Raw genomic sequence first — 24,016 nt, 5'->3', positions numbered from 1 at the left:
TAACTGACTTATCGTTGCAGCTCTACTCACAAAAGAATCACTTGTGTAATTTATACAAAAAACAGGTTTTATAAGGGATTATGTGGCAGACTATGTCTTGGAACCAGTGACTTTCTGGAGTCTCGTCATGGTAATGATGCCAGACTCCAGGAGGTATCAAACTATTCCTTCAACACTGTTAAATGTATGTAGATGAAATAAAGAACAGAAATATGTAGCATGTGCAACAGAGAATCACTGATCTTGGAAAAAAGTGCTCACACTGGTTTTAGCAATCCTGCAAAAAGAGATAATTGGCTGCCTAAATTGCAACAAGACTGGTTGGGTTACCAAAACATCCAGGGACAACATCATGTGTTAAAGTTTAAGCTTCATTAACTTAAAAAAAACTAACAAGTCTTGCGGGGAATATGACTTATAGAGGTGGAGTTCTGCTGCTCACCATCTGTACGCTAAACTATTGTGTCTAGTTGTTGAACACCTGTGTGCACAGGCAGCGTTGAGAAATATCTGTCAGAAACCTGGACAGGCCGGAGGGCAAACCCACTCCTTGCTGAAAAAGCTTGACACACATCCAAAACCAAACCCAAACCCTCACACCCACGGGCATGAATCCTCACTCAGTGTAATGTTTGCCTCCAGCACAGTTGAGACAGTGTCATCATGCAAGCGCTCCGATTTCACTTTCAGAGTTGATCTGATTTTACACCACTGAGCGTCGACAAGCTCTGACTAGTCTTGACTGCTCTCTTACTGACAGGACCATCACGCCACCCTTAAAAAGTTTAAAATGTACAAAGTCTAATTAAGCTTGAAGGAGTTCATTCATATACAACTTTAAGTGAGAACACCCAACACTCGGACACAAATGGGATGACCTCTGCTACTCTGGCCCAACTTTTGTGAATCTGCTAAGGACCTGTCATATCTTTACATTTATGGTGCAATAAAAACACAACTTAGGCATAATGTTTAACCATTCACAATCTTAGTTTTGTGTGGAAGCATGCTGCCAACATTTCTTAATTACTATTAATGCCTTTAACCAGCTATTTGGTCATAAATTGAACTGATGATGGCAGTAGATTAAAAGTCAGGATCACCAAAGTCAAAAGAATTTAACCTCTGGGGACCATGAATGTCTTCTGTGGCAATCTATTCAGTACCTGTTGAGCTATTTGATATCTAGACCAAAGCGGTGGAGCGTCCAACCAACATCCCCAGAAACCAAAAAATAGAGCCTAAAAATTACCATGTTCAGCTCTTTTTGCATGTGACTAGTATTACCTGGGGGTCTCTAGTAATATGTCGGAATTGAAGACGTGTCTGTGATCTGTGCGAATCAGCCATGTCCATAATTTGTGAAGTAACAATTCCACTGCAAATTAACTTCGATGTGATAATATTAGTTCTATGGGAATTGGAATCTTGTAATATGGGTCTGTTTTGGCTTTTTTTTTTTTTTTGCAAGGTTTTTTGTTTATCTTGCACCTTTCATCTGCCTCTTTCTTGCAGACAGGCTGTAGAGGCAATATAAATGAAAGTTTTGACAGTTTGACAGCATTATAGGGTTTGCAGAAAGAGCAAGCTCAAATCCATCATAAGAGTAAAATCATGAAAGATGATGAGATGGATGGATGGCATGTGGTAAGAACACTTTTCTTTCTTTCAGCAGGCTCAACATCAGACAATAGAAACCCTGACATCATATTAGGGGATAATATCAGTAAATTCTAGCAAAATACAGACTTTACAGAGACACAGCTGAAGAGGCATACTTTCTAAATCATATGAGGTCCCCAGGTAATACTGTTCCTATGCAAATAGGGCTTTAGGGTGTGAATACTAACACAATAAATTTTAAATCAGATTCCCCACCTGTCTACTGCCTAAAGGCAGACACTGTTCTAACAAAGTTGACCAAGTTTAACTACATTTCACCATGGTGCTCTGCAAACATGGGGATAAAATATCAAGATTCACTTCAAACCCACCCAAGACAAGATATTTATACTGGATATAGGCAAAATAACAGGAAGTGGCAAAAAAAAACACAATCCAATAAAGTTTTGTAATGAAATGAATATGACCATGTGGGCTCAGAAAGTTCTGTCTTTGTAGAGACTGGTGTTGAATCAGCTCTATGGTGATTTTTGCAGCTGCAGTTTGTGGTGTGGTTGTATCAGAATGCATTAAACTGAAAGATGTTCCTATTATTTTGTCCACAACTTACATAAACTGCCCACTTATATTGGTATTCAGTGCAAGAAGTAGATAAAAAGGTCTGTTTGAAGTAACAACTTCCCTTCACCAAGAGCTAGGAAAAGACTGGGGCTGTTTGAACAAACCATGGAAACTATAACAATGCGGGGGGGATTCTGTAAGTTTGTGTGTGTCTGTGTTTTCTCTAAACAAACAAGCAGGATTTCAGTGTACAACATGTGTATCAGTGAGTGTGCAGAAGTAGAGCAGAGGGCATTATACAGATCTCAGCCAACCACCTTCTCTTGGCACCAGTCCTTCTTTTGTTGTGGTTCCTGTCAGAAACAAAAGGTCCATATTGCAACTCTTGAGTAGAGCCCTAAACCACCGGCTCTCTGCGGAATGACTGACTTTGATCTAACATCCAAGACCTAACAAACATAGTCAGGGCGTGCTGACTGGCAATGTCGCTGCATTCACACTAAAACCAAAGAAATTACTCTAAAAATGTACTAAAACTGCTATAATTTAGAAGACACTGAGCTACAAACAAAAATATTTTGATCCGTCCTTGGAGCTGGGCCTGTAGTGCAATCCAGGCTGTTTAAGGTTGATGTCAAATACAGGTTTGCTTCCAGGAAGGGTGGAGCACACTGCACACTGCTTCCAAGTAGCCACCAAAATTGCTATGCAGGGGTGACGGCAAGTATTAAGTATTTCCCCACATTCACCATTAAATATAAGGCACGGATTACTTCACTGCTTTTTTAGTGAGTGTGTACAGTAATTACTGTATATTCAAGGTCAGGACTATTTGACTTAAGACCTGTGATTAGTGTTGTTCACAGACAGCTCATCCTCCAACCAGAGGCTCACTGACAGCAAAGATCGGCCCTGCTCAAGTGTGTCAATCATATGTGTACACGTGTGTAAGCGATGGTGTTCGTCTGGTTTCAGAAGCAGAGGGGACTTCACCTATTTATATAGATTATATATATAATATTACTAATCAGGCAAATAAATTATGACATTTTAGTCATGCATTTCCCAACAAAGGTATAAAAACAAAAAGAGCTGAGTGAGTTGCTGCATTATCAGTGCACCAACTACTCGTGTTTAGTTTTTAGTTGTTGACAGGCGAGCTGTAGATAGACAGGTAATTGGAGAGAGAACTGGGGGTGACAAGCAGCAAAGTGCTGCAGGCTGGAACTGAACCCACAACTGCTGCTGAGAACTCACGCTCTGTACAGGTACATGAGGCGAACGCTCTTCCAACTGAGCTACAAGGGCACCTCGTGTTTTATTTTGTTGATGCAGACCAGGGGTTCCCAACGTGCCACCCTCAGAAGCATTTTGTGCAGCTACCAAATGTGACATGAATCCCGTGCCTCATTTTTAATCATTCCATTTCAATACTTTCACTTTCAATAGCCTGCATTTAATATTTGGTTACTGAGCCAAATTGCACCACCCTAACAAGCGTCTGTATGGCTGCGACTGACAGCCTGTTTAACAGCTTCTGGTTGCATGGCAATAGTGGCACCTCTCAGGTGTTGCAGGAATTACTGTTATCACTGCCTGCGCTTTTAGCTAAACTTAGCAATTTCAGTGGACAACTCTGCAATTTAATGTGGAAGTGAAATGGAAAAGCCACCATGGAAAAAACTCTGTACGGTTGAAAGAAAATGCGGTTTCAGGAAAAATGTATAACTCTTACTTCACTGGATCTCGGAGGACAGATAAAGTGATCTGACTTATCTGCAAACAGGTTAATTCTGTGCTCATGCAATTGAATGTTAAATGCAATGATGAGACCGATCTCAAATCCTGTGACATGTTTATGGGTTTTCCTGTACAGATTAATAGTTCGATAAATAATTTCATTTGCATTATCACTACAAAGACCTTTACCTGTTCTTTAGTCCCTTGGCTTGGATTGCTGTACAGTTTCGGCCTTTTTAGGGAAATATAATTGTAAAAATAGATTAAACAATTTCTTTATCCGAAAAACATGTAGAAGAGGTGATAGCACTGTTTTCAGCCCTAAGCTTGCATTTCAGGCTGCATAAGACCTCAACAACCTCCAGGAACACAGCAGTCTGGCCTGAGAGAGAGAATTTCTGTGATGGTAATAATTGAAGATGAGCAAATCAACATTTCTATCAACTGATCTCTTTCCTCATCTGGATTATAGTGGTTGGTTAGACAGTTGAAAGTGATGAGAGAGATTTTAGAGAGTACATTAAACTGAACAGTAAAAGTAAGGGAGATCCCCCAGTGGAGATTACACCCTTTTGGGTAAAAGGTGTGGAAAGTGAAATGGCAAGTACACTATTCTTCTGGAATCATTACAGTATCAAAACACACTACAAAACAGGCAGGATAGTAGATCTAAAGCTGTGATATTTCAAACTGTAACAACTGTGAATTAATGCCTTCTGCTCTGTGAGAAAAGCTGTTGCTGTTATCAACCCATCACAAGTGTTGCTCTGCGCAAACTCCAAGTGCAATCATTTCAAAATTAAAAGCAGAAAAAATCCCAAAGGTTTAACAAAAGTCCACTTTTTAATAAAACCTAGACAGTTTTAATTTTAGATAAGGACTCATATTCAAGCAACCTTAATTAATCCTGGCCAAGGCCAACAATCTATTTTGGGATATTATTGTCGTATATTTTCCACTTTAGAGCCGAGCAGCACGACCTCATCAGAACAATACATTATTCATGAGTTGTAATTTCATTTCCCTCAAGACAGCATTTGTGTAATAACCTGAGAAATTCATTTCCAACACAGATGGGTATCTGCAGAAGTGTGGTTTTAAAATAAATGAACAACGCTTTTCATTTTAAGCTCTGAACGCTGTGAACTGAAGCACTGGAGACTTAAAGTTACAGCGGCTGTCGTGAAGGCAGGGCTGAGCCTCTCCCTGCTCTGTGGCAGGTGTTCTGGTATCAAGTGCGGCACAAGCGCTGCGAATGCTTGTCATAAATGCAAACAAGTAGGCAGAGAGGTTACTGACTCTCCAACTGCCTGTTGGCCTGTTTGCCTCACTGACTTGGAGCTAGTTTGGCTGACTAGCTGGTTGGTTAACTGGCTTAGTAGGCCGGATCGCTGGCTCGCCCATTTCTCCCGCACTATTGTGGAAGCAGGTCGAGTGCATTGTCTTTGGACAAAGAGGCCATACACGACCCACAACAAAAAGTGACATCACCGCAGAGGAAAAAACAAAAACACTGCAGGGGAGCGAGGGAGCAGAGGAGGAGGGGAGGAGAGCTCCCAGGCCATTTCACTCAGAAGTGCAAGGAAGCTGATATTAAGCTCATTTAGGCCAAAGCATTATAGGAACAAACTGGTGACATGGGAGATGTTATATAGCTGTAGATCTTTCTCTTAAAACACCAATGAATACAAATGATTAAGTAAAATATTCCTGTAAATATAATCTATATCCATATAAATCTAGAAGTTCAATAATTATAATGCATCTCTGAAAAAGACAAGCAACTTCATATAAGGAACTTGAAGAACATGTTTTCACAATGTGAAACACAAGCGCTAACGTGCACTTCTTCAGTAAAATATTGAAATATTCATTTTTTTAAAAGGGATAGTTCAGTTTTTTTTAAGTGGGGTTGTATAAGGTACTTCTAGTCAGTCCATAGTCAGTTTATTACCCACAGTAGATGGTGGCAGGCGCACCGCCAGTCTGGAGAACAGCACGAGTACTGGCAAAGGAAGCTAAGCACTTTACTACTGCAGAAATGCACAGCAACAAAATATATTTTACCTAAAAAAAAGGCCAATATCAGTTCAAGTGTATGTTATATTTAGATATTTTCAGTGCTGTACCTTGCCGTCAGATTGCTTATTCCAATGGGAAACTCAAGTTATATCACTTGATAAATCGCTGTCTCACAGCACCAGACACCATCGACAAAAACACAAATTTTAGCTCACAGAACACGCAAGTTGTTGGTCTAGTTCATTTGCATTATCGTACAGTACAAATACAGACAATAGCACAAACAAACTGACCAATCAAGGCAGCAGTAGAACAGCAACACCTGTGTTCTGTGAAGTAAAATGACCAAAGACGACTGGTTGCTTTCAGGAGAGCGATATTTGACTTATGTAACGGCAATCAGAAAAGGCTTTGTGATTGCAAGGTAAAGCAGTGAAAATATTCTAAATTCAGCCTGCACTTATATTGATTTTTGGCTGGACCTTTGTTTACCTTTTGCTGCTGACCCTGTCCATAGCAGTACATTGCTTTATTTTCCTACAGCTGTACTCCTATAGCCTCTCTAAACTGAGGGCATGTCGCTTGCCATCTACTTTAGGTAATACACCGACTATAGAGTACCTCATACAAACTTATTTCAAAAAATCCAAACTATTCCCTTAATGGAATTCAGTATGAACCAATAAGAACTCAAATCATGGTGCTCCTGGATGCTTGTGGAGCTTCAAATTCCTTCTGAACATAAACAAATTCCTAAAAAAAAAATCACCTGCTTGTCACTCCCAGCTTTTTAAAATGCTTCCTATAGAAGAGTAACTCAGGTTAAAGTGCTGCACAGCCAGAAACCCATTATTAAACGCATGACACATAATCTGTCAAGATGTTGGAGAGAAAACTAAAAAATAACAAACTAAACAGAGCAGATCAATTATCAGCTGGTATCCACTCAGTGTTAAGTGTCCTTGTAAGTTTCACTCAGCTCGGGGGCCTGCTGGCTGTAGAGAGGCCTGCTGACAAGGATTGGCCATTTCTCCCTAATCTCGGAAGGAATTTTTTTTCAACAACGCCAGAAGTCCTCAGACATGATTAAGAGAGGTGAAAGAAAAAGACAGAAGAAGACAGGAGACTGAAAGAGAGACGACGATGGACGGACAGAGATCATCAAGCCGGTAAAGTTTGAGACAGACGGTGAAATGGAGAAGCACCCCACCCTGAAAGCAGGTTAACACAAGCAAACACGCTAGTTAAAAAGCAGTGTTGGTGGCAGTTGAGTGTGGTCGGTCTTATTTGAATGTGTATCTGCAACGGCAAGCTCACACAGCACAAAGACGCCCATTGTCTTATAGCAGAGAACAGGGCCGAGGCTTATGGCTGAACATGATGTTACACTTCATCGACATGTAACGTGACTCTAAACCAGACAAATCGTTTGTCCACAGTGCACCTTTTGACAGCAGAGTCCACACAGACAGACAGACAGACAGACAGACAGACAGACAGACCTACTTCTGCTGACACACAAGAAGACACTAGAAGAACTGAGGAGTGTGATCAAACTTACTCTCTTCTTCATTCGCATGAACAAATGATGCTGCTCGTGACAGAACATCCAGTGGTGTCTCCATGCTTGGATGCCTGTGGGACAGAGGGGGACGACACTGTGCTTAAAAATGTTAAGGTGAACTGAGAAGTGTGTGGCTTTCATCCACATGGAGCATTTATAAAAGCCAATTTAATATTTGCTGGCTGTTTTGAAGAGCTCCAAAACTGTTTCAGGATCTCACAGGCCTATAATTACAATCAAAAATTGTTTTCATCCCGGGTCATCAAAAAGCGACGTCTTTGTCACAGCCCTCTGCGGCTCATGCTGATGCACAAAGTACCCCTTAATGTCTGTATGAGATGCTTAATGCCTTTTTTTAACACATGGTTAATATGTAATGGTTGCAGTTTGGCGGAGTTTGGACACCAAAACTACTTAAGTGAGGAAAGTCATGTAACACTCATAATGTTATGCAACTTAAAACCTTAGATAATGCTGACTTTTGGCTTCACACAGGACAGAAACCCTGGCCTCCTGAGTGAAAGTCCCGTGTTTATCTAAAAACCATCCATCCACAACAACTCAGACGGGAATATTCTGAAGTTACTTTGAAAGCCAGTATACTTTCCTCATCCACAAGCTTGTGGGGATCCCCCTAGGTGTGAGTGATGTTTCATCATCAAAGGGTGTGTGAGTGGGCTCTGTGTGGACATTCACGTACCCCCGATTTGCTGTGACCATGCAGACTTGCCAATGCAGCCACTACAAATGTCGATCGACTGCACACGTACAAACACAACAAACATGCATCTGTACTGTCCACAGCTGTCCCTAAACTGATTCCACACATGCGCTGTAGATGTTTCTGCACAGTCACACCGCACGTACACCCTCTGATGATGTCATTTGTGTCACGCAAACCCCAGCAGTCCCTCATGCACCTGTGGAGGTGTTAAGCATTATACCGGCTTAAAGGTACCTTGTGCATTTCTACTATGTGCAGAGGGGCGTCAAAAAACGTCCGTATTTGACAACCTGGGAATGAGGATGGGCTGCAAAAATAAAATCACTGTTACGTCTGAAAATTCTGATACCTGATCTCATAGTTATATTATGAATATATTTTGTACAAAATGTGAAATCAAAACTTCTCAGTGCATCACTATTTAATATTGTTTTTAACACAAGCAGCTGAACATGAACTTTGCATGAGCAGCACAGTCTTCCCTGATTTACAACAGGTACATTCACCTGTCGATTATTTTCTTAATCAATAAATAATTTTGTTTTTAACAAGTCAGAAATATAGTCAGAAAATTTCCAGGATCCCAAGGTGATGAAAGGCTTGAAACAGTAAAGTTTGGGCGTTTTTTCCTTTAAAAATGACTTGAATGATGAACCAATTATCAAAATACTTGCGATCATATTTTCTGATGATCAACTAATCGACTTATCATTGCAGTTCAAATATAGAGTGCATTTTGCATGAGTAGCCTAATGCTGATACATTCATATTTATATGTTTTTAGGTGAAGTTTTGAGCTTTCACTTTTATTGTAGTATTTCTAATTGTAGTATTGCTCTTTTGAAGCCTAAGAATACTTCACTGTCATAGTCTTGTATTCTGTTATATTATTCATGACCATTTGATATTTGGACCCTGTCCTCCAAAATGTGTTTGAGGATTTTTGAGGTTTTTGTCCAACAACGTTGAGCCTTCCTCCTATCTGCGCTATGAGAGGTATTTGTGGATAAAAAAAAAATCACTCCGGCGCGCTTCTCTTCCCTCTTTCTGCATTCCTTAAATACCTTTCCCTCATTTCTCCGGGAAAACAGCGTTGCGATAACTATTCCTGCAGTTTCAGACTATACTGCATAAACATTTCGGGTTTATTGTCCTACAGCTCGTCACAACAACACTGCCTTACGTGATGTGCGTAAAAGAAATGGAGCAAAGTTTTGATAGGAGCGACTCGGGCAGAACTGAAACCAATTATATTCGCAGCAAGTGCGTCCACTTTTATTCCCACCAGCTCTTTATTTATACCAGTCTGACTCACTGCTTCCTTATCGGGCTCTTATGACAAAATAAAAGACAGTTTTAACTTGGAGATGGCTCTATCAAATTAATTTATCGCTACCTGATTCTATTACGCGCACAGTTGTCCGCAACTCCCTGGAGCAGAGCATATGGCTAAAGGGGGCTTCTTCTTGTCATGAGAAAGTTTGGGAACCCGCCAGAGAGTCGCTTCATATCGTGAATGAAATTTCACCCTTCGCGTATTATTTCAGCCCTGTCTTAAATCTGTTCCGTCTTCATTCACACGTGGACTATTTCACCTGAAAGTGGCTGAATTTGCTCCATATCACTTTAGAAAAAGAGCGCACTCTCATCCCGCAAAACACGAAACAATGTCAGTGAGACACAACTTCATGTTTAGCAGCAGTACATACCTCCTTCAAGCGCCACTTTGGTATCTTCCAGTCTGATAAAGTCCACACAGAAAAATAAATAAAAAACAAATATATCCCTCAGAGATTCGCGACCAAACGCTGCGGTCAAACGATTAAACGCTCCTTGTAACGAGTGGAGACAATAGTAGCAGAGCTGTCGGGACAAACTTGGTTGTAGCAAAACGAGGAAGAGGAGAAGGAGGAGGAGGAGGAGGAGGAGGGGAGGGAGGGAGGAGGGAGGGAGAGGAGGGAGGAGGGCAGGAATGCCTGGAATGATGGAATTCAGTTCCTAGCAGGTGGTGAAAGTGAAGCGCGCTGATTGGTGGAGAGCCGGAGCGATGATATCAGCATATATTATGATAATAAGAGGATTGCATCACATCCTCTGAAGGTGAGGCTGCTGTCACCGTGTTCATTACTCAGACAGGCTGCCGGACGGTGGTGAAACATTTAGTAGATGATTAAGCAGAGCTGCCTGCCTTCACTGCTCCTTTATACGTGCCTTTGTTTGAGCCAGACCCCCCAATTTAAAATATACAGTATAAATATTTACATTAACACATAAACACATTATTCTCTACGTGTTAACAATTTACTAAAAGCTCCCGTTTAGCATTTATAAGCAGCACATAAAATATTAAATAAATTATCATAAAACACTATAAAGTAATTTCTAAAGCTTTTGTATTTTGATAGTAGATTAATAAACAGTTATATCTGCTTACAACTAAAGCCAGACTGATGCTGGATTTTTAGAGCCAATGCCAATACCAGTATTACAGAGTAAAAACCTCTGATATCAGCCAATACTCTTTAGACAGAATATAATGTATATAATACTGAATATATATAAACACCCATTTTTTGCAGTGATCACTCAAATGTGGCAAAGATATATAATGGAGGCAGGATATAGGATTGTCCAAAATTATATCAAAAAGCACCCTCCACTCAAAAATATCTTTTTCTTATTGTTACTTCTGTCGTTGTTTGACCTTCACTTTGCACAGTGAGGTATGTATCAAAATATTTGCATATTTGTAGATTCTGGATATTTTAGCAAAAGGAGGAGAAAGAGATGTTTTTTATTATTATTTGTGTAACATGGTAGTTTAAATTTCTTCCTCATTAGACAGAAATTATTTCCCCACCACTGAGAGAGAGCACTTATAACGCAGGCAGAGCGACTCCTGTGGGCGTTCAACTGGTTTGTTATTAGTGATGCATCACTGCGTATGTAACATTTTAGTTTAGCTTATAGTTGTAACTGGTTTAAGTGCAGCTAATTCTTGCTTCTTTATACAATGTTGGTTAAATCTACAACAATACACCAGATTTTATAAGATGATCATTTGTTTTGTATAATATCTCAATCTAAAAAGTAACTAATAATGACAAAGCAGTCAGATAAATGCAATAGAGTAAAAAAAAAAGTAATGTGAGTCTACGAAACAATGATTCATGTCTGTAAGTGGAGTCCTTTTAAAGTATGACTCATGATGTAGTGGGGAAAAAAATGTGTATCAACAAAACAAGTGACAGTACCAGGAAGCAACTATCACCACTGTAATAAAAACAAACAGGGAACTCTTTGTTTGAAGGCACGTAAAGGGTAAATAATTTTATATGTAGCACAGCCTATATGGCACTGTATTGTGTTTACTTTAAGTTCACTCCAGAAGGCATGTTATTGTGTTTTGTCCACTAGAAGGGCACTTTAACACCATTTTATTTGCCATACGGGCATCCAAGAGGGCACCCCAGTGGTTGGCTGTGGTTAGACTGTGGAATTTCACATATGTCAACGTGAACTGTGCCAAAAAAGGAATGCATGGTCAGTAAACTGTCCTAAAGTGCAAAGAGATAATAAAAAAAAATGCAGTTAAGTCTGGTGAGAGAAAAGAGCACACGACAAATTATACAAGGTACTGTGAGTCTACTTTACGATGATTCATGTATCCGTAACTGGAGTCCTTTGAAAGTATGACTCATAATGTAGTGGCAAATAAAAAGATGGGTAAAAAAACAAAAAAACATAAAAACAAGTGATAGTACCAGGAAGCGACTATCACTACTGACTATTCTATGATGGAATGAAGGACAAGTAAATCTTCATCACAGTGCTGACTTCACTTAAATGTACTACTGTGATACTCATGTACTTTTGATGATTTATTTTCTTTTAAAAATTATGACTTTGGTATTTTTGATTACAAGAGGGAAAAATTAAAGCAACATTATGTAACTCTAGTGGACAGACTCTACATACAAATTGTAAATTTAGTTCCCATTCTTGTATTAAAAAAAATTTGCTCCGTATTGTGTTTGTCTTTAACTTGTCTGTTTTACGAACTTGCACCCCATGCTAGGGTGTGTCCCATTATGTGCAATATGTAATGTTTTGATTAAAAAAAAATAAAATAAATAAATAAATAATGTGCTCTACCTCCTGAGCCACAGCTGCCTCAGGCATCACAATTTATAAATACACATATTTCATCATCATCTCTTAGGTTTGAGCTTGTGGTTAAGTGGTTAAGTAGATAAAGCCAGATAATCCAAATTAAGAAGACCAACAAAGAAAACAGCAGCTCACATAAAAGAAAGAGAGAATCACAAGGAAGTAAACAGTATCTTCTCTTATGAGCTCAGCAGTAGTGACTAAACTTGGAGGGAAAGTTTTCGGCATAATTTGTTTCTTAAACATTCCTCCTGTTTTGAGGCACGGTTGCTGTTTTTAAAGAATTTTGTTCTCATTCTCTTCATTTTACTTTTGCTTACTGTCTTGCCATCACAGTTTAGCTTGTAACTGTTGTGTGCGCATGTTATGTGCATGATTGTGACTACGTAGCATGTGATATTTAAACATTTCAGGGATCTGATATTTAATGTATTTTCATTGAAAGTTTCGTTGCATTTTATAGTATTATTTGACAGACTCTTTAAATTAATTTATTTCCTTTTTAAAAGATATTTCTGACATTCCTTCGTGTACCACTACAGGGAGCTCACACACCACAGTTTGAGAACTGAGGGACTAGAGGATATTATGATGCCCAGTAGTGAAGCCAGCAAGTTTTTTTTTTTTTTTCAGGTAGAAAAGGGGTAAAAACAAGGTAAAAAATACTGAAAACAGATTAATCATAGATGCTACTGTATTATTAATTATTATTATTATCACTGTAGACACATTTGTTGCAACTGAATTACAGCAAATGTTTGTGACGAACAAATTAATGCATTTTCCTATTAAAAACCTCATAATAAGGTGGCAGAGGAGTAAATGGATATTAATGAGGAACATTTTTATTATAAAAGTGATCCTATTTTTATATTCAGTCAATTCTGACACCAACATGGTACAACCAGATGAAACAGTTGAGATCTTTGGCAATGTGAAAGGCGGATGAGAAATGTTTGTGTAACACGTAACAGGAGTCTCGAAACCCACTGAAGAGTTCAACAAGTCCTCTATCAGAACAAAGACGAGAATTGAGAAATATTATTCTCAATTTCTGCACCATTTAAGGATATTTGCTGTGTTGTCCATCACCTTTCATCAATGTAGCAAAAAATAACAGACAGACAAGTCAGGCACACAAGTCTTTCCTTCGTTATACTTGTGGTCCTTGTGGCATGGTGTGCTCACCCTCGTTTTGTGCTGCGGCTCTGCACAGAGCTGATTCAGCAGTTCCTTGCCAGTCGCTGTAGTCATTACCCAGAAAGGTCCTATCTGCAGTCCCATTAAATGTCAGCCGTAATTCAGTCAGCCTCGTGAAATGTCACCAGCTTTTCTACTACTTTTATGAACTGTGTGATAAAGGGCAGTTGTACAGACAGTCGTACACTATTCAAACACAGACTCACACCTGGTAAGTGATCCAGAGGCTGTGCAGTGATATAACCAGAGGGTGGTGTGTGTGTGTGGCTGTTGTAACCACAGTTCGTTTCAGGGTAAAAATCAAAGGATGGACGTTGATTGTCTGGCTGACAGCTACGGAGGAAGACAGGATCAGGACATCTGCGAGACGGACGGCTTCCTCCTCCAACCCCTCCACATCTTCATCAGTTTCTTGGAGCTGTACGACACCGTCTTCCACATGCCTGGAGAAAACCAAGACACATAGTGAACATTGACAACCGCACCAGAAGAACATTATTTTTATATTAAAACACAGTGTTGTCTAGTTTATGGATCCATATTCCATATTCCACATTCCATATTTTTCCTCTTAACTCTAGTGCTATTTATCCATCTAGATTGTTTTTGCATAAGTTATTGTCTTGAGCTGGTTACTCAAGATAATCCACAGACCTTGTTGTAAGCAGTTTCATATAGGAACTATTTTGTTTCAACAGAACTGTCACCGTGCATCAACTCATAGCTGAGAGGTTACAGCTCAGTTTAATGTTTAGATCCTGTGCCGTCATGTGCACAAACCTCTCGTCCATGATGGCAGTAGCTCCAGTATCTTACACCTCACAAACCCATAAATGACAATTCCACTTCGGTTTTTGTGCAGATTGAACAAATGCAATATAATGTGGTGTCACACCCACCAACTATTCTCTGTTCTCCTAGTTTGTTGAACTTGTAGCTTTTCTCACATTGCTGGTGAGGTGCCTTATTCTAATGCAAAGTCATAAATAAAAATGTGATATAGCGTGCTAATTAGCTTTAGAGGTGCTTGTAGGTGGGTTGTGATACCTTTAAACAGAATCAGGCTAGCAGTTTTCTCCCGTTTCCAGTCTTTATGCTAAGCTAAGCCCAATCAATCTTCCTATGACACTCTCAGCAAGAAAGCAAGTAAGCGTATTTCCCAAAATGTCAAACTATTCCTTTAAGGGCTCTGAAGCATAAAATCTATACTAACACAACCTGAATGCATCATGTGTATTTGAGAATATCATCAAAACTGAAAACTAAGAAGAAAAGAGTGCCTACCAGCTGTAGCGATGCCTTTGATACTCTGTGTTATACTGGAAGTTTTCACAATAGACGAAATACCTGCAGAGGAACAAAAACAACAATTACACAATAAATATCTCATCACTCTGCAATATGATTTTATGACTGATGGTTATGAGGACATGCCATAAAACCTATTCAAACAAATTCAACACAATCAGTGACTGGAATGAGGATTTATTGTTCTGTTGCTCCTTCAACATCTAATTATCTTTAAAATGACACCAATCAATCTGACAAGAGTGTTACAGATAAGTGTTAAAAGGTTCATTTAGGGGCTTAAAATTTGGAAATTACAAGAACCCTATCTGCTGCACTACAGGACTGATGATGTGTTTTGGAGCTGATGGGATTTGTGTGCCATAGGACCACACGTTTGTTTGATTTACTAGTTGTTTAATTTTCATTGTATATTTACTCTGGGCTTGTTTTGGCACTATATTGGTTTTGTTAGTGAGTCAGTACACTGGATTGCTAACATTACTCATTTCTAACATAATCCTACCTCACTCAATATTCACCACACACAATAACTGCCTGTACATGCGCTGTACTCAGATGAGTGAATTTTAATGAAACACAGGGGAGTGATAACTTTCTCCTTCCGTCTGTCCTTCTCCTTCTGCCTCCACCTCTCCTTGTGCCCGTCTGCCCATCATGCACTACCTCCAGAGAATATATTCAGCAGAAGACGGTGTTTTCCCTCTATTCTGCATCCGTTGCCCTATTATTTTGTCCGAACCTTGTTGCACGACAGCTCCACAGTCTGGGTCCTGAGCGACCTGCAGCAGGATCTCTTCCACGTCTCGGTTTTTCCCCGGGGGATCAACCAGCTTTGTGATCCTTTGCTGCAGGGTCCGAGGCAGCGCCATCAGCTGGATAAACTGGCCCTCTGGGCTTTTGTCAACCTTCAGGCACAGAGACAAGAATAAATGAACAGAGACACAAAGAGCAGAGTGAATACCAGCAGCAGCAGCACAGACTAACACATCCACAGAGCTCATCAGAGACCCGTAAACACAGTACACTGTTATTAAGAATGAATCATCTTAATGAATCTCAACATAATAATTACAATAATGATAGTACATTTTATTTATACAACAGTTTTCAGGGTACTCACAAACTTTACACAGGTTAAAAACATGCACACTTTTTATGTTAAAATAAGATAATATACAGCATTAATCACAAGTTAAAAGCAATTCTGAAGAGGTGTGTTTTGATCATTGATCTAAATGTGGACAGGTCAGTGCAGTCTCAGACATGATCTGATATTTTCTATTTTTTTTTAAGTTCAGTATGAATCTCTGCACAAATTTGGATTTGATTATACAGTTGCAAAGATTAACGGCCAGCCTGTGGCACACACTTTTCAAGCAGCTCACAAAAAGAACATGCTCAGATTGGCCAACAGTATTACTTCTCACATTCTAAACGGTGAAGACCAACTCCTCCCCTCAGATAGTCCCTCCGTTTAAACACAGCAGGCTGAAGAATTATTTTGTATGTCAGTCAATCCTGTTGTTAAAACAAAATCGGTGAGTTGTTGTCTCAGATCTTAATCTTAGGCTACAATGTGATATGCACTGTATATCTATCTTGACTGATTGTTGTGTTTTTGTACATTTATGTTCTGTGTACTCATTAATTTGTGTACTATTACTGAGGGAAATATTTACCCAAAGAGACAATTCAGCCAAAAATCAAAAAGTTTTCCCCTGGCCTGTCGTGCTATTTATCCATCTAAATTGTTTTGGTCTGAGTCACCATATTTTGGACATATCAGTTGTAGAGATGTCTGCCTTCTCTCTAATATAATGAGACTAAATAACACTCGTCCAAAAAATACATTTGAAAAATTCAAAAACAGTTTCCAAATACCATGACCTGTTACTCAAGATAATCCACAGAGCTGTTGTGTGCAGTTTCACGTGGGAACTACTTTCTTTCTGCAGTGGAATCTACAGGAATTTCTTTACGTTCTACCAGAAAGAAAACAGTTCTTACTTGAAACTACTCACAACAAGGTCTGTGGATTATCTCGAGTAACTGGGTCCTAATTTCTGGACAGGGACATTGCTGTGGGTTTTCTAAACACATTTCTTTGGCACTTTGAGCCCCACAAGCCATTCAGAATGCTGTTTAGTCCCATTATAGTGAAGAGACGGCAGACACCTCTTTAGGACTGTCCCTTTAAAGCACTGACGGCCACTAAAGTTTGAAACTTCTTCTTGCTGTACAAATGAAGTAAAGGAGGACCAAGTCTACAGAAAAATACTCAGATGCAACACACACACACACATAAAAAAAATTCAGTGCAGTGTACAAATGAGTGATGTTTGTTTAATCCCTGCTGCCTGTCGTCCAGAAGTTGATCGTGATTGGAGTTGATTACCACCTCTCCAAGAAATGCTTGTTTTTCTCTTTGGCATTTGCCTGAGGAACATCATGTAGATCGAAACGCCGCCTTAAAACAGAATGTCCTAAAAGAGAACTAAATAATTTATTTGGAGCCAGACAATGTGCAGACTTTGCACCCTTCACGAATGAACTGCACATCAGTCTGGAGCTCACAGTGTACAATACCCCGAGGCACTGTTCACTACAAAATGTGTCACTCACACATGCATGACACTCCTAAACATGTTATTTCAGGGCAGTGTGATGAGTGCTTTCTTGGTATAACAGGGAGTGATGTTAACAGTTACAGAACAATAAAGAGATGATGAAATCTTACAATGAGATGCATAAGTACTCATGGCATTCAGTGTGTTAACGAAGACACACACACGTTTTCCCTGTTGTACTAGTTAATAAAGCAGGTAACATGGCAGAGCGCCAAGTCAGTCACACCCTAGTAAAGGTTCACTCACAAGGCTGTGGGGACACGCCGTTCTCTACAGGACACAGCTGTGTTCTTTTGATTTAAAAATTATTTCACAGAAGATGCAAGACATGTAGTCAGACATGTACTATTTTTTTTCAAGAGCAGTACATTTTATGGCAGTTATAGCAATCTGTATGTTTTTGGAAATATTTCTGTGACCAGAAGACTTTCAAGGTATCAAACTGAAATGTTAATTTCAGAGGTATTTAGTCAAGTTAGAAGATCGGCCTATGCAGCAGACGCCTCATAAATCCACAAAGTCTGCTTCTGAGGAATGGATCTCGAGTAATTTTTCAGAGTGATACACAGAGGTTTTTGACATTTTAAGCCACTGAATCATGAGTGTTAGGTTAAATGAGGCAAAATGGTAGAGTGCATGCTGTACTGTTGCAAGATAATAAAAGTAGGCGTGTGTTCTGAGAATTTGTGCCATGTCTTACCTCCAGTTTTCCTTGTTGAGGTTTGTAGACTACCTGAGGACAGTCCCGCAGGATGTTGCTATACAGAATCCTAAAGTGCTGAACGTTGTCCTTGACAATATTGGCCACCTTTGATTTATCTTCTCCAATCACCATCCGAAAATCCCCTGAAGAGCGAGAGACAAAATGATTTCCCTGAAGCATAATATACTTTACAGTCTTATCTGTAGTACCACACTGTAGCAGCTTCTGAGATATTAAACTCCTTCTGGTGGTTCCAGTGTGAAATTTCTGACAGTGACCTAACACTCACTGGCTTATTGTTCATGACAACATCCTCTGCTTTTGTAGCTCAGGAACATAAATGGTTACACCCGCCTTGTACTGTAAACATTTATGTTGCAGGGTCAACACAAAGGAGAACGTTGATTTATCTGCCACAGTTTCATGTCACTGCATGGATCCCCATATCAATTCATTGATCAAAACTGCTTTTTATCATATGTGCAATATAACAAATGTATAACAATGAGCTGATGTGGTCACTGCTGCAGCTCCGTATGTACTGCATGTCTACGGTCTTGCACACTGTAACACACTATATTCCAGTTTACCAAAGCAGCCATCACATAACTAAAGACCAAAGAAGGCTGCAAGGGTTTTAACAAAAACTAAAACGAGAGATCAAATAACTCATGTTTTATGTAACCTACACTGGATCCCTTTATGTTTTAGAGTTGACTTTAAAGTCCTTCTCTTAGTTTTTAAGACAGTAAACTGCTTTGCCCTTCTTTTATAACACAGAGTCGCTATCGTTTTATGATCCTACATGAACCCCGAGATCCTCCGCAGCTGCTCTTTATAACTATTCCCAAGATCACCACAAAAACCTTTGGGGATGCTGCTTTTAGCCACTATGCCCTCCAAATACAGAACACTCTGCTCTTAAATATTAAACTTGCTGACTCAGTGGACATTTTTAACAACAACTCAAAACATTTTTTTTTAATATAACCAGTAACTAGCTGTCTGGTTTTAACAGTTTTTTTTAATCTTCTAAAAAAAACCTATTAAGAATGCTATTTTCTAAACATTTTCTCCCTTTCTCCTTGTGTATGAATGTGGTTTTGAACTTGTGTTTTTGTTTTGGGGCTTTGGTCCTCGCTGCCTAATTGTACAGCACTTTGAGCTGCATTCTGTGCAAGAAAAGTGCTATATAAATAAAGTTTATTAATTTATACATCCAACAGTTTAGTTCTGTGTCTTGAGTTACTGGAACCATCAATCTAAAGACTTAGAACCATTAAAACACCAGCCAAATAACTCAGAACCCTGCTGAGAGTTGGATCACAAATAACATCCAGCATGTTGGATCACACTGTACTTGCATTAGTATTCAAAGCTTTTGGACCACGCAGACCCGACTGTTAAGCTATTACAAAGAAAACCACAAGCTTGACTAACATTTACTCTGCTGGCTTTGAATAACAATGACACGAAGTGTGTGTCTGTATGTTTGTGAATGTGTGTGTGAGAAAAAGAACAAAGGAGGAATTACTTTCATATCTACACCCAGAACGCTTATCTGTGTGTAATTAATACATCTGATTTGGTAAATTTGTGCCTCAAGCATGCATGAATCTAATAAATGCTTTGAATTCTCTCCAGGTTTTTGTAACCGTGTTGTCCAGTTACCAGCATAAGAGAGGCCGGCTATCTGCAGGAAGAGGTCTTCCTCACTGAAGCTCTCTGGCAGCATGAGGAAGGAGGCTGTCACAGCGCTCTTCAGGTTGGCCACCAGCGCAGCACGGAGCTTTCCGTTCTCACTCTGCACCAGCATTTTCACCTGCAGGGGACCACATTAAAACATGCATGTGCATACATATACAGAATATATGACCTTTTGTGTGGAGATATGGGGTAACACATATAAAACGAACACTCAGCCTATTTTTAAATTACAAAAAAGAGCTATAAGACTTATAAATCAATCAAAGTTCTTTGAATCAACTAACTTATTTTTTGTAAGTTTAAATACCCTTAAATTTTATGATTTAGTTGAATTTAAAACAGCGCACATAATGTACAAAGCACACAATAATTTACTTTGCTGCAGTACTCAGAGGCTGTTTGAAATCAAAAAGAGTTGGTATGATCTGAGGGGAACAGGTTTTTTTCAAAAAAACTAAAACAAGAACAAATATTAAGCAGAGATGTGTTTCTGTTAGAGGTGTTAACTTGTGGAATAGATGTGAGGATGAATTAAAAATATGTCGTTCACTTTCCTCATTTAAAAATATGTATAAAACTAAACTAATAAAAGATATATATAAATCAGGTATGAAGAAGAGTAATAATGAAAATATTGAAATTTTTGTGTTTGCTTGTATTACTGTTACGGAACTTTATTTATTTACATTTTTACAACATGTCTGAGAGTTTGTTGTGTTTTTTTTTTTTTTTGTTTCTTTCTCTCGTTTTCTTTTTTCTTTTCTTTTTCTTTTTTTAACTTATGGTGTAACTCAGACCATGCAGCTAAAGAAGCCGCCGTGTTAAAGTTGTTTTTGTAAAAAGGGTAGGCATAATAAGCATGTGCTTCGGCCTACATCTCTTCGATTAGCTCTGTCCCTCGTATTATGTTTGTTGTTGGGAAAATCGTCTGTGTATTTGTTGAGGGTGTATTTTGAATGCTAATCGAATAAATTTGTGACTCATCATCATCAAGTATGGGTGCAAAAATTTGAGTGAAATGAACCACGAGACTGAAAACAGATTCCACAGTTTTGATGTACTTTAACTCTGTCAAAAGCTAAAAAAAAACACTTGACATGTTTGACATCAAATAGTCTGTTCAATAAATAATTGCACAATAAAATAATCAGTTTTATACAGCTCGGTTTTTCTGACTGATAATGATACTGACTGGTTTGTGAAGGCGTCCAGCAACATACATGGTCTTCCAGTGCATCAGGTCGTCTATCAGAGACTCTGTACTGATCACACCATATTTGATTACCTGAGAAGAGGAGAAACAAGTAGGTGGTTAATAAGCCTGACAAAAGTAATAAAACCAATAAAGTTTAGATGGAGTTTTAGGAGTCAGATATGTATTTTACTGATGTTCATCATGGGAGAAGGAAGTGCTGTATGGCTTTATGTATGTTACAGATATATGTACAAATATACAACTATACAAAGTCCAGCTTCAGACCCCTACAGCTAACTGGACATTACTTCCGCTAATAGCAAGTATTGTTGATCAAAACAAACAGTAAAATCAGACCAATAACAAAAGTGAATTCCCGTGAGAATCAAACACAGTGTGGTAATCTACAACTGATTGATAAACACATGAGGAGCTTTCAGAATAAAGTGAGTACTGAAAGCTTCATCAAGAAACTTGGGAGAGCTTGGTGTAGAAAAAGATGTGGAAATAAAAAAAACTACATTTACCCTGCCATCAACAGGCACCAGTGTGTTATAGTACACTGAAGCTCCATGGTCATTTTGTATGGAGCTGATCATTGTCGGCCCCAGCAGCTTGAGGATGGAGTAGTGTTTGCGATTCTGCAGCAGATTCATGGTGTGCCACGTCACTGGGTCGTCCACCGCGATCACAAAATCCAGCATGTTCTTCTGTACATATCAGAGGCGAACATGATAATTAGGATTAGGATACAGCTTCAAATTCTGACATAGTAATAAATAGCGGGTGTGAGGCAGTAATTCAATATTGTTGCATCTTTATCAACTTTTATTGGACTCACATCATGATGATATGATCATATTGTTTTAATAAAGTTTTGTTTCCCAAATTAAATAAACTGAGCCAACTGTAACACACACAAAAAATAGTTGCAGAACTGTTGCACACATGTAAAAAGTTTTGTCAAGTTTTATATTAGATTTTTGGAATGGATTAGAGCTGCAATGGTTACTTGATTAAGCAATTACTTTTCAACTATTTTATTAACTGGCAACTATTACGATAATTAATCAATCGTTTTAACATTTTTTTTTAAGAAGAAATGTCCAAATTCTCTGATTTCAGCTTCTCAAATATGAATTGTGAATTCTTTAGTTCTTCATGACAGTTAAGTGAAAATATTTGGCTTCTGGACGAAACAACGTATTTGAGGACGTCACTGTGGGTTTGGGGAAAAAATGGTCAACATTTTTCACCATTTTATCACATTAAAAAAAAAGATCTGCAGATGTATTGATAACCAGAATAAGTATTAGCCGCAGCCCTAGAATATGTGTAATATGCATTATAATCCTAAACGTAGTCATATCAGAAAAAATGTTCACATCAATGGTAATATTGATTTCAAACATCCATGTTACTATACAACCAGATTGCCACCCCTTCATGTACTACACTAAGTCTGACCCTAGCTCCTAACATTATGCAGTGTTTACCGTTAGTGTGTGAGGCTGTAAAACTAAGTAGATACAGCGTAGATAGATAGATAAATAAATAAATAAATAAATAAATAAACAAATAAATAAATAAATAAAAATACAAACGACAAACTACAGGAAAAACAGCATGATAAGTGTCGCCTGCATAGAAAATGGACCATTAGTCTAACTTAATTTATTAAACCATGTGCGGTCTCGCTACGGTGTCGCTGTGACGATGTTGTTAAGTTGGGCTCCACGTCAGGAGCTGAGTTTGTGAACCGGCAGGACAGGTGTCACTAACCTCCATTTGACCTTGATTGGTCCCGTGTTGTTTGAAAACGCCAGATCCATAGGCAAAAGCTAAACTGATGTCCTGGGGAAACTGTGACAGAATCCGCCTGTAAAGCACACCGGTGTTGTGCAAAGCTGGAAGAGTCATTTTGAACTAGCTAGGACAGCTTTCCAGCAACAACGCGAGCTAGTTTATCAGCGGGATGACCGACTGAATTACGTATAAAACTGGACTAACATATTATAAAATAAGAGATACATGTCAGACGGAGCAGCTCAATGCCACTACACACGATAAAAACCACCGGACAGCACTAAAACTATCAGTTTTAACGGTTAAATACGTCTATCAGATCAGTTTGGGTTAGCTGTTGGACAGTCGACTAAATTATACGTCACAGACGGTACTGCAGGCTGGAGGCTGACGGGAAATCGAGTCGAAAATGGAAGGTAAGCAACCGCAGGCATTAAACTGCCGTTAAAAAGTCAAAATTCACTACTTTACGTGTCGTTCTGCACGTAGCTACATATATTACTAAGTGCACTTGTGAAATGTAATTTTGGCAACACACTACGGCGTTTCAGCACATGGGAAACATCAAATTTTAACAGCTCTAAAGTTAGCCAGCAGAGGGTGGTTTTCGACCAAGTTTAAGCAGGTGGCAATGAGGTAATGCTCATTTGTATGGACGGTTATGTGTGTTTGTGTACATTTAGATCAGAAGCTGCAATTGCAACAACCACTATCTGTTGTATTATGCAGTGTGAAAGTCCTACCAAAAAGTAAATTATAATAATAAAATAAAACATTTTGTTATATTATATCTTGAAGTTTACTTTAAGCCACACAGCCCTTTGACTTCCATTAATTTATTTAATAAGATAAATTAACTTCATTTTGAAAATGATATGTTTATTTACATCTCTTTTCACATAAAGCATTGTTTTTCAAACTGGGGTCCAGGGACCAATAGTGGTCCTTGAGTGGGTTTTGGGGAGTCCCCAGCAAAAGGAAGAATAGATAAAATAGAGAGATAAAAAGATAGAATATTTTATCACATTTTCTTATCACATTTTCTGAAAGTTGGAACAATGTG

The 24,016-nt window shown here is 38.8% G+C and overlaps 2 protein-coding genes across 2 annotated transcripts in view; both read right to left on the bottom strand.

Moving 5' to 3' along the window:
- The window catches only part of vgll4b (vestigial-like family member 4b), a 42,451-nt gene extending 32,337 nt beyond the window's left edge, over positions 1 to 10,114 (bottom strand). The window contains exons 1-2 of the mRNA XM_084736819.1: positions 9,944 to 10,114; positions 7,508 to 7,581 (exon numbers count right to left, since the gene is read on the bottom strand). Coding sequence (XP_084592945.1) covers positions 7,508 to 7,571 — 64 coding nt within the window. The 5' untranslated portion in view covers positions 7,572 to 7,581; positions 9,944 to 10,114. The remainder of the gene's footprint in view (positions 1 to 7,507; positions 7,582 to 9,943) is intronic.
- Positions 10,115 to 13,335: 3,221 nt separating this feature from the next.
- Positions 13,336 to 23,327, bottom strand: tamm41 (TAM41 mitochondrial translocator assembly and maintenance homolog). The gene is made up of 8 exons (XM_084736804.1): positions 22,930 to 23,327; positions 21,675 to 21,857; positions 21,145 to 21,237; positions 19,917 to 20,067; positions 18,243 to 18,388; positions 15,655 to 15,820; positions 14,889 to 14,951; positions 13,336 to 14,047 (listed from the first exon to the last, which is right to left on the bottom strand). Exons 1-8 carry the CDS (start codon positions 23,065 to 23,067, stop codon positions 13,956 to 13,958), a joined length of 1,032 nt encoding a protein of 343 aa, XP_084592930.1. The 5' UTR covers positions 23,068 to 23,327; the 3' UTR covers positions 13,336 to 13,955.
- Positions 23,328 to 24,016: the final 689 nt, after the last annotated feature.

This window comes from Lutjanus erythropterus, chromosome 2, assembly GCF_056507025.1.
Source record: "Lutjanus erythropterus isolate fLutEry1 chromosome 2, fLutEry1.hap2, whole genome shotgun sequence".
Classification (NCBI taxonomy): Eukaryota; Metazoa; Chordata; class Actinopteri; order Lutjaniformes; family Lutjanidae; genus Lutjanus; species Lutjanus erythropterus.
Note: the sequence above shows the minus strand (reverse complement) of the source record. Positions and strands in the feature narration are given on the sequence as shown.